The 10,522-nt window shown below is 45.5% G+C and overlaps 1 protein-coding gene across 1 annotated transcript in view; it reads left to right on the forward strand.

The window, feature by feature from the left end:
- The first annotated feature begins 587 nt into the window (after window positions 1-587).
- LOC116833265 (uncharacterized) overlaps window positions 588-10,522 on the forward strand; it is a 16,241-nt gene continuing 6,306 nt past the window's right edge. Inside the window, exons 1-2 of the mRNA XM_032794685.2 lie at window positions 588-779; window positions 1,063-1,156. Of these exons, the coding sequence (XP_032650576.1) occupies window positions 652-779; window positions 1,063-1,156 (222 nt within the window). The 5' untranslated portion in view covers window positions 588-651. The remainder of the gene's footprint in view (window positions 780-1,062; window positions 1,157-10,522) is intronic.

Genomic DNA, 10,522 nt, shown 5'->3' on the forward strand with positions numbered 1-10,522 from the left:
GGGCAGGGCTGAGGGGGGGAAGGAAGCGGGGCTGAGGGCCAGGAGGATGGAGTGGGGGGGAGGTCAGGGTTGGGAGAGTTAGGGAGCGGAGGAGGAGGTGGGAAGGTGAGGGGATAGAGTGGGGGTCAGGGGGCTGAAGGGTGGGGCTAGGAGTGTCAGGGCTGAGGGGTCTGTGAGGGTTCAGGGGGGTGGAGTGGGGGCCTGGGAGGGTCAGGGAGCTGAGGGGATTGGAGTGGGGGGATGGAAAGCTGAGTGGCAGGAGCAGGCCCAGGGCACTGCAGGGAAATAAAGATGAGTGCAGCAAGGAGCTACATCGGGCAAGGAGAGCTGCAGCTTTCTGGGGTGCAGGGAGAGCCAGGCTTAAAGGCAGTGACTTGAGGGGGGCCGTAAGAACCAAAGGTGCTAAGAGGTGGAGAGGCCTGCTGGAGAGCATGGTGGGGTGAAGGACAGGGGGTAGAGAGAGAAAAGAGAGAATATTGACAGGGCAAGTAGAAGGTGAATGAAGCAAGGATGGGTTTGGAGGTTGTAGGGAGGGGAGATAAGGATCAGCATTTTCTTCTCATAGGGTCTGTGCGCTGCAGTTCCATTAACATCAAGTCTGTCCTTCTCTTTTAGATATTCTTCATCCTTAGTGTCCTGGAACCCTGAAACATGCCATTAAGTGGAGGTCTATATGGTTGTGAAGACCCCACCTACTGGAGGACAGTGTATGATGTCTACTGGGATGTACTCAAAGCCAAAGGAGGCAGGCAGAAAAAACTTGCTGAGCTGGATAAATGGTAAACCCGTAAGCATTTAATGTGGTTTCTTTTCTGCTGCATTATTCTTTCTAGGAGCATCACCTCATCATCTGTTGAGGAAGCATACAGCTATGAGTCCTATCCACAGCAGCCTCTTTCAATGTGAAATCCCTGCCAACCGTTCTCCAGCAGTAGCAGCTGGGTCTTCAATAGCATGAGCTTCCTCCCAGCCAGTCAGTACCAGCTGCAACTCCAGCAACATGAACATGTAGGTTCAAGAATATATTTTGACTCCTTGTCTGCCAACGGGTCTTTGTTTCAGGTATCAAGAGGAGCTGCCAGTTGCTATTGCAGGAAGGAGAGAAAAATATCTGACACAGGCTGAAGTGGTGAAACTGCTGGAATGGAAACTTGCTGTAAGTAGCTTTCCCAAATGAATTGCCATATGTAACATCTCAGCCATATAATCAAAGTGTTTGTGTAGTGGCAGGGAGGGTCTAAGGCTACATACAGCTTAAGTCGACATAAATTATGTTGCTCAAGTGTGTGAATTAGCCATCCCCCTGAACGACATAATTTATGCCAATTTAAGTGCCAGCGTGGAGAGTGCTGTCTCAGGGTACGTCTACAGTACGGGATTATTCCGATTTTACATAAACCGGTTTTATAAAACAGATTGTATAAAGTCGAGCACGCGGCCACACTAAGCACATTAATTCGGCGGTGTGCGTCCATGGTCCGAGGCTAGCATCGATTTCACTGGTCTACAATTTTTGAGAAGTTGTCTGCTTCAGAGATAAAATGTGGTATTTATTATGTATTTTGATGTGCTGAATTCAAATATGACAATTAAAACAACTGATTGGCTACTGTTTCTAAGATATTTATAAGTTTTTACATTTAGTCTATGTATATTGTGTAGATGGAGTTTTAATAACCACAAATTGTAAACCTAGGTCTTGCATGTGTTAGATGGTTGCTTTACTACGATAATATTTCACCTGTCCTGTTTAGAGCGTAAACACTTAGCTAAATCAGCCAAAAGGGTTATATAAAATAAAATTGTACTTATGAAACAGGCAAAAAACTAATATGTACATGAAGTATTTGTCCTATGTCAGGTCTACTCGTCGCTTTCTCTCTTAGCTTGGTCCTCTTGTATCACACCACCACCGCGCCACCTTCTTGTCACTGGTCCAGGTCACATATCTTTCTCAAGCATTTTTCTTCTCATGACTATTGCCCTGATAGGGATTTCTATCCATTGTTGCAATGTCCCTGGTGAAATTTCCATCGCTCGCCGGCCTTTGCTTGCTATCAACATGCTCCACAGCTCTACAGGCAGGACATTTTGGAAAATTATCCTCTGTAGACTCGAAGTGCAAAAATAAGTGTAACCATTTTAGTCTGAGACACATTGCAACTCAGAGGAGCTTATATATCTGCATGAGAGTTTACACCACAAACAACCCGCGCAGAGACCCTATGTAGTTTTGTCCTGACTTAGTTTTCGTTTCCTGTAGACAAGTATGAATTGCCACTACGAATCCGCGCCAAGGCCTTCCATGCCGCGCGCCTCCTCCTGACCACAGCCAGTGCAATGGTCAAATTCATCATCTCGAAGAAGTTCACGCATCTGAGGACCAAACCAAAGACAACGTTACCCTGTTATTAATATTAGCCTTCACTGAGACACGATGTGAAATATATAAACAATAGCGTGAAGGACAGCGGGAGAGCCACCTACATTTGAGCCCGTAAGCACTACCCACTCTCTGTGCCTCTCACAGGTAGTGTTTTGTTTTAGTGTAGGAGAAATCCATACCAGCTCCTCGTAGGACACCCCGTCCCTTCTTGACAGCAAACGCCCCTCTACTCCTTCCCCTCTGCTACGCTCACCGCCCTTGTGAAGCGGCCAGGGCCCTGCCTAGTTTAAGGGGCCAGTAAAGAGCCCCCTCAAATATGTCATACAGGATAGTACCGACCTAGTTCCAGCACTAAAGTGAGGCTGCACTCCCTGGCTTTGATTTCCTGTATTATGAGGGTTTAGTTTTGTTCAAGGCTTTCGCACAGCACACCCCCCCAACAGCTCCCCCCCCCAGCACCTATACATTGGTCAGCACCCCCGTGTGTCCTCACCCCACCGTCCCATTCTCACTTAGCCCACCACGGGCCCACTTCCGAACCTCCCGGCCCTCAGGCGGGCCCCCCCACCTCCTACAGGCCTTCCGTCTCATGCGTTCACACGCCACTGCCCCCTTAGCTTTCCTCACATGGGGAACCACGCTACGCCCCTCAGCCAAGAAATCGATCAATGTGCACATCAGCCCCACCTGAAACTCCTTCAGGCACTGAACCAGACCCCCTGAGGTGCTCTCGAGGAGAGCGAACGAAGCACCATTGGCTGAATACAGCCACTGAACACAGCCAATGGGAAGTTGGGCTAACTAAATTAATCTGAGTGACAGCCACGTTGTCCAAAGAAATCCTGCCTGATGAGCTGCCCTTGCGTGGTGGGACTGACCGGCTTCTCCAGCTCTTGGAATTAAACAAAGCTCCAAGAGCTCCGTCTGGCTCTCATGTCAAACTCACGCGCTAATGGCTGAACAGATGAAGATCCGTTTTGTGCCATGGGGTAGGAGTGCTGTGAGGGAGGGACAGGGGTGGCTTGGCGTGGAGACTGGCCTGTTCACGGCCTGGCCCTCAAGACAGCTAGCTGTGTCTTTTGGTTCCACTCTTCTGCTATAAACCCTCGACAACCCACTCCTGGTCCAACCCCACCAGCCAGACATTGGCCTTATGTAGCGTCCAGCTGAGGCCCAGCTTCCTCACAGCATGGGCTTGTCCCCCCGCCCCCACGTACACTGTATTACATACCACCCCGACTATGATCATCAGCTCATAGTTTGTCACGCAATCAATCTGCACAACCCTAACCTACTCCCCAGAAAACAGGAACCGCTCTGCAGCCAGCTCTGGGGTGGAGGGCTAAGCAGCAGGCAGCCAACACAAAAGTACAGTCTTGCAATCAGCCTGGGCAGTTTCAGCCAATATGTCATTGCCATGCGTACAGTTGCAGAGGATCAACATGGAAGGAGGAGGGCAGGAACTGGTGTGGATTTTCCCTACTCACCACCAATAACCACCACTCTGTCTCACCTCTAGGAGATGCTGCTCTCAGTAGATTGTTTATAACACCCTGCACAATTAGGTCAACTTAGTTTGCACTAATACAAAACTAAATGAGAGAGATTTTTAAATGGACACTGCAACAGTCAAATGATGAAAAACCCATTCCTCCCTTACGGTCAGTCCTTTCAAGTAAAACAATTTTAAAAGAAAGGTGCTTGAAGTGGGTAGGCCCTTTTGGTAATGTTTTCTCAAATCAGTGGAACAGGAGGATACTGACAAAAATATAACTTTCCTAGTTAGGTATGATTAGATTACTTCTTTGAGGTAGTGGCAGTGGGAGTTCATTAAGGTGACAAGTCCCAAATTTATCAGGGACAGTCCTGAATAGCTGGGGCTATTAGGCAACTTATTACCACCACCCCATGCCCAATTTTACACACTTGCTGTCTGGTCACTCTAGTTCTCGAACATGCTAATTACTGAGCCAAACTATGAGACAGGCTGCAGAAGAGATGTTATGATACTTCTGTGATGCTCCTCTCTTTTCAACGAATCCCAGTCCTATGCTGAAAAGGACAGCTCATAGCTGTCATTTGAAAAGATGGTAATTGGTCCTGCATGCACCCTATATGCAGTAATATATCAAACAGCAAAGGACACAACTTGCATAGTGACGTTGTACATATGTGGAAAGATAGGTCCAATCTGTTTGCCCTAAAGCTCCTGTCACACCAGCTCTGGCAGAAGTTCTGCAATATAAGTTTACTACAGGCCTGCCCTCAAAAAACTCCAGTGCCTGTAATTATTTTTTTTCTCCTCCCTCATCATACCCACAACCATCCTTGCTGGTAAAGGCCACCAAAATATATTTCCCATTTAAAGAAAGGCAAATGAACCTTGCACTGTTACATGCAAGGACTCAGAAACTGCGTAGCACAATGAAGAAAGTTGAAGTTTACACAACACGTCTCTGCAGGAAAGTGCTCAGAGTTTGCCTCTGCCATTACATGCATTGTCCCGATGGTGGAAGAATTGTCTTACTGTTCTGATGGTCTTGGTCTTCCGAAAGGAAGCAGCAGCCAGTTGTATTGACTGCCATCCACTGGAACAGGAGAGACGTGCCCTTCTATATTCCAATATCTAATCAATTCGGGCATGCAGATCTGGTAGGCTCCCTTCTAACACCCAGAAATGCTGATTGCAGCCTCTATTTGGTGGGAAGGGCAGGAGGAAAATAGTACTACTACACCCTCAATAGAGACACCATCACTTTCACCAGTACGCTAACAGAGATCTCAGCACCACCAGTGGCATCTTGTCATTTTAAAACACCAGCATTGGAAAAGGAAGTTACCAGGGTAAAATTTAATTAATTAGACCAGACTAGCAGCAGAGTAGGGAGTCTACACCCCAACTAGCCCCATGTGGCTGGCCTGTGCCAGCCAACTCAGGTCATGGTGCTGTTTCACTGTTTTTTATTGTTTTTTTGTTGTAGACTGCCAGGGTTCAGCTGGGCCAAGCTTGGGACCTTGTGAGGTAAGGAGTCCCAGAGCCTGGCGCAAAGTCCTGAAAGTTGACACGAGTGAAAACAGCTCGCCACCCAGAGGCTGAGTCTGTGGATGGCCAGCCAGGGTTTACTTGCTGTGTAGACACCCTCAGAGGCTTTTAATAAAGTGAATAGAGATGCACTTTGGAATGAGCATTACAATGCTGTATCATAGTAGCGTAAAACAAAGGAGAGGAGTTTCTCTAAAAGAAGGCAAAAGTGTGCAGCTCTATTACAATGTGTCTCTCACCTCTGCTATCTCAAATAATAATATATTGTTGGCTAACAAAAAAATTAATAATTACCCGCCTTTTGATGTCCCCCACATAACAATTAAAGGACCCAGTACGCAATGCTGCTCTTTAAAAAAAATTAAAATAGAAAATAAAAAACCAAACAAACCACACACCGAGAGAGCACGATATAAAGTATCAGTGCTACTGGAACCCTATAAACCTTTTTCTCACCAGAGGAAACCGTAGCTCCTCCTTTCTAGATCGCATTCCAGCCGGTTCACCTCAATCCCAGAACTGTAAAATCATGGATGGCTGTACCGCTGTGATTCCTCCTCCCGCTGAATGGAGCATCTTCATTGGCTCCAAGTTATTTAGAATACATTATATAAGCAATTTTTCCATTATTGTCCAAGACAGAGACAGTCTGTGGGGATCTTTTGCCAGCAATGACAAGTAATTCAACTCAGCAGTTCTCTTCTCTCGTTTCATATCGTCAATGAGACAAACACTTCTGGAGTCCCTCTTCATGGATCTGCATGCTGAATAAAGTTATTGCCTTGACCTCAGTACCTGGAGGGAATAGGCACAGGAAGTTATGAGTTGTAGGCCCTCGAGCCCAGCAGTGGCTCTGCATGAAATCACACAATACAGAATTTCAAGGCTCCCTGGGGAATGCTATTCAGTTACAATAGTTTTCAAACAGGGTAATGGTACCTAGGGGAACGCGAGCTCTGTCGGGGGTACGTAAGAAAACCTGTAATGGGCAGATAATTTTATTTAGTAGAGATTTTCAACACTGGGGGGTGGTACCCCTCCAAGGTGTGTGGAAGAATGTTCAGGAGTGAGTGGGGACACAGGTGGCTTGGAGAGTGATGCCAGCAGCTCAGTAAGGCATGCCACCTCCACCCCTGACTGACCTCTGTCTAAACTCTAGAAGCTGTTGCTAAAGGTGGAAGGCAGAAAATGGGGAAGGGCACATGAACAAACACCCTCCCCTGCTATGTCAGAATGGGGGCATGCAGTGACTACATTATTCAAAAGGGGGACAAAGCTAAAAAGTTTGTAAAACTGCTTAGTATGTTGATATATAATAAAATATAATTAACTCCTTCCGCAGAAAGCACAGCGTAGCTGCACGTGTTATAGTGCAGGGTTGGGGAATCCAACCATGTAGTCATGGTCTAGGTCAGTGACTGATGAGGAAAGGTAGTAGAAATTTCCGCAAAGCATGAACTCTCCATCGCCTAGCCACAACAGAAACCACAGTTTGGGTGATGTGGGAGGGAATCCAAGCAAGGATTATATTAGAGAGTCAGTAATAAAACCTAAGAGAATTACAAAAGAGCAACCCTAATAATTAGCTAGTGTAAGCCTCTGACTTGGATTGTTTGGCATTTCATTGGCTCCGCAAGACAACTGACGTTATTCACTGCTTGCAGCCATGAGTTAATCACCAGATGCTCAGTTTTCAGGAAGTACTACGCGCATTTCACAACACCATGGCAGTTAGTGAGCCAAGGCTTTGGTATCAGAGGCAATACTGGCATCTTAATACACAGAAAAGTTTGTAACTGGCTCCTCTTAATAACTTGGGAGAAAAGCCTTTTGTCATACCATGAGACTAAGATGCAGAACAATCGTCATACCTGAGGATGTTTGGATAAAGAGAACTCTTCCCCCCACCTTAAGGAACAAACAAAAAAAAACTCCACAAGTAGGGGGAGTAATGCAAGAGATTGTTGGAAACTTTGGTTCAATTCAGCACACATGCACTTAGGGAAATCCACTTTATAGTAAATGCCAAGATTACTCTCTTAATTAGTTCTCTCATAGCATAACATGGAGCGTTGTGCGGGATAGTTTATTCCCTCAGAGAGCGGCTATCCAGCAAGATGCTAGTTATTTGTACCATGCCTTCGTTAAATATATAAAAATTTGCCTCTCGTGTTTCCAAGCTCTTAGCTTTCTTGGACCATTTAAGCTATTAACAACAAACAAAAAGGTAATTCAGGAACACCACACTACAAACCCTCTCTAGTAGTTAAAACATGTACCTCCCCACTGTAGGGGAGAGACTGGCACATCATCCCGTTGATGGAGTCTGTGTGCCCTATGGAGGGGGAATTGCCTTTTCAACCAATGGCTGGAAAGGTCACGCCATAAGCGGGTTAACTAGGAGAGATGTGGGGGTGGAAGAGAGGAAGCATGAGCCAGTGGTTAGGTAGCAACATGACATAAGAACTGGCCTTACTAAAAGAATTCCTGTGTGCGCGGGAGCAATTACTTAACCTGCCACGGTCTCAGTCCCATCTGTAAATGGGATGACAGCACTTCCACACTCAAGGGGTTTTTGTGAGGATAAATATGTCAAGCCTGTGAGGTACTAAAAATAAAGCGTCCCAAGAAGACTTAGATAGGAGGAAGAGAGAACAAACAAAGCCCGATTTCCTTTCAGCTAATGCATTAAGATTCACATCTAAAAAGCAGGCATTCAAAATTTTTCTTGGTCTCCAAGTCTCGCTCATGTCAAGTACATACACAGTGTCAGTCAGAAAGCTAATCCCGCCAATAATCCAGCGGAATCAACAACCCCAAGATATGGAAAATGCTAAGAAGTTCGCCAGTGGGAGTGAAAGGAGGATCTTGGTGTCTTGGATAGGGCACATAACGGAATGGTGGTTAGCTAACCTCGTGCTAACCACAAGGCGGCTTATAGTTCAAACACTTTAAACTGGTCAGATAAAAGCCTAAGCAGGGGTGTAGGGTTTAAACTCCACAGGTTCAACGATGTTTCTGAAGTACAAATTGGCTTTGTCTCAATTAGACTTTAGAGTGTTTAACTGAGCTGCTCAGCTCAGTCTAACATGCACACCTTTAAATCCTATCTAGTAAGGCCTACAAAACAGGGGAGAAGAAGTGAGAGACGTTGATTTGCCTACAGGTCCCCTGCATTGTATTAGTAATTTTCCCCTGAAGTTTCTGGGCATCAGATTATTCGTTTATGGTCTGCTTCCAATGTCTTTGTAGTGATGTCTGAATGCATCAGAACAGTTGTATTTATAACAGTCTACAAAACCATTGGCCTGGTTAATCCCCATGCAAGAGCAGCGGTAGACACTTAAATTCATTCAATAACAGAGATGAGAGGACTCGCCCAGGCCCACGCCTCTTCTAGTCTCATTCAGTGGTTTTTCAGCAATTTTGCCTTTTAATGAGATGGTGCTTGATTACTCACTTCAATGACTTTTTGTACCTCAATTCGGTCAATGTAAGCTCACCTCTGCAAGAAAAAGAAAACATCGGGAAAAGTTGCCATCTAAGAGGATTATAACCACCAAAGTAAGACTCCCCAGTGAACATGCCCCCACACAAAGCCAATATTCACATCATCACGGAACCTTAAAGCCAATCGTTGAGCAGCCTCCAGAGGAGACACGGGTGTCAGAATTCAGCATGTATATAGAACAGTTATCTACAGTAGAATGGCACCTATCATTAGCATTAACACAGCTAACTAGGAGTGTATTCCTTGCCTCCCCCTATCCTGGTCTACAATCCCCCCATATGTTGGTGGGGTCGATGGTTTGTTGGCTCCACCTTGTACCGCCCTAGATACTGCTTATACATAGGGAGGTGTTGGAGGGAAATTTGTCTTAAGCGACGGAAGAGCTGACCCTTGGGTACGAATACTGGTCATGCACTGGAATTATACAGCCACTGGTTCATTCAAGAAATTATAGAAGAAAGAATCATGTCCTGCAATATAGAAGGGCAGACGAGAGAAAGTGGAACTCAACTGGGAGCCGGTCCAAGCACTTCCAACATTCATTTTGAGGTCCTATCATAAGAGGTAGTTTCCTGAATGACACAACTAGCAGATGCAGATTACCTTGTGTATAAATCTGGATTACAGTACACATCTAAGGAGCAAATGAGCTCGGCTCCTTTAGATATAGTACTGTACGGTATTCAATGCACGTCTCTTTCAACAAGTTCAATAATAGTCCACTCTGCCTTCTATACCTTCTGCCTCCAACTTCGATAGTAATACAAGGGTCAAACGGTCTCTGTAATCCGTCATGGTAGCCAAACATAGCCATAGCACTTGCCAAATGTCCTTCCCAAAGATCTCCCCAGGCATGTACCTGGCAGACATCACAGCATCCATCATACAACAGTAACACAAGGAGTGGGGAAGGGGGGTGCAGATGAAAAGATTGGGACACCAGTATAAGTGGGAAAGAAGTGAATGCAGACGAAGTGCAACTTGCCATTACCCCCAGATTAGGAGCAACAGCTTAATATTGCAAGAAGGAAAGGGGCTCCTTTGGGGACAGTGGGAAAGTAGTTAAATATTGTTACTAACCAGTAGTGATGTCCAGTTTTTTTTTTTTTTTGTTTTTTTTTTTTTTTTTCTTCCTAAGGACAGTTGGCATGCAGGAATAGACCACCTGGTATAATAAGAGGTATCAGAAAATTTGAGTTGAAGAGAAAGAGACAAAGAGGTTGAGAATATTAAATACCCATGTAGCTTTAGACCTTTTTCAGGGCACTGTAGGCATAACTGGTGTGGATCATTCTGTACCATTGGGGGAGCCCTGTAACAGCCCACCCCATATTCCTCATGCTGTATAGAAGTGTGATTTCACATATCACAGCTGGCCTCGCAAAGTATCAGGGGAGGTTATGATTCCTGCTGAAAAGTATTTCTTTTCTCTCTCTCTTTTCTTCTCTTCCCTTTCTTCTTCTATCCATATATATATATAATCCCAGTAGTGAAGTGTATGAAATTTGTGTTGTATGGTTGTACTAACAATGCTGCAAATGGGGTTGGTAATCAGCAGATAATTAGCATCCCCAGAAGGCGA

The sequence above is a fragment of the Chelonoidis abingdonii genome, chromosome 9, assembly GCF_003597395.2.
Source record: "Chelonoidis abingdonii isolate Lonesome George chromosome 9, CheloAbing_2.0, whole genome shotgun sequence".
In the NCBI taxonomy this organism is placed as follows: Eukaryota; Metazoa; Chordata; order Testudines; family Testudinidae; genus Chelonoidis; species Chelonoidis abingdonii.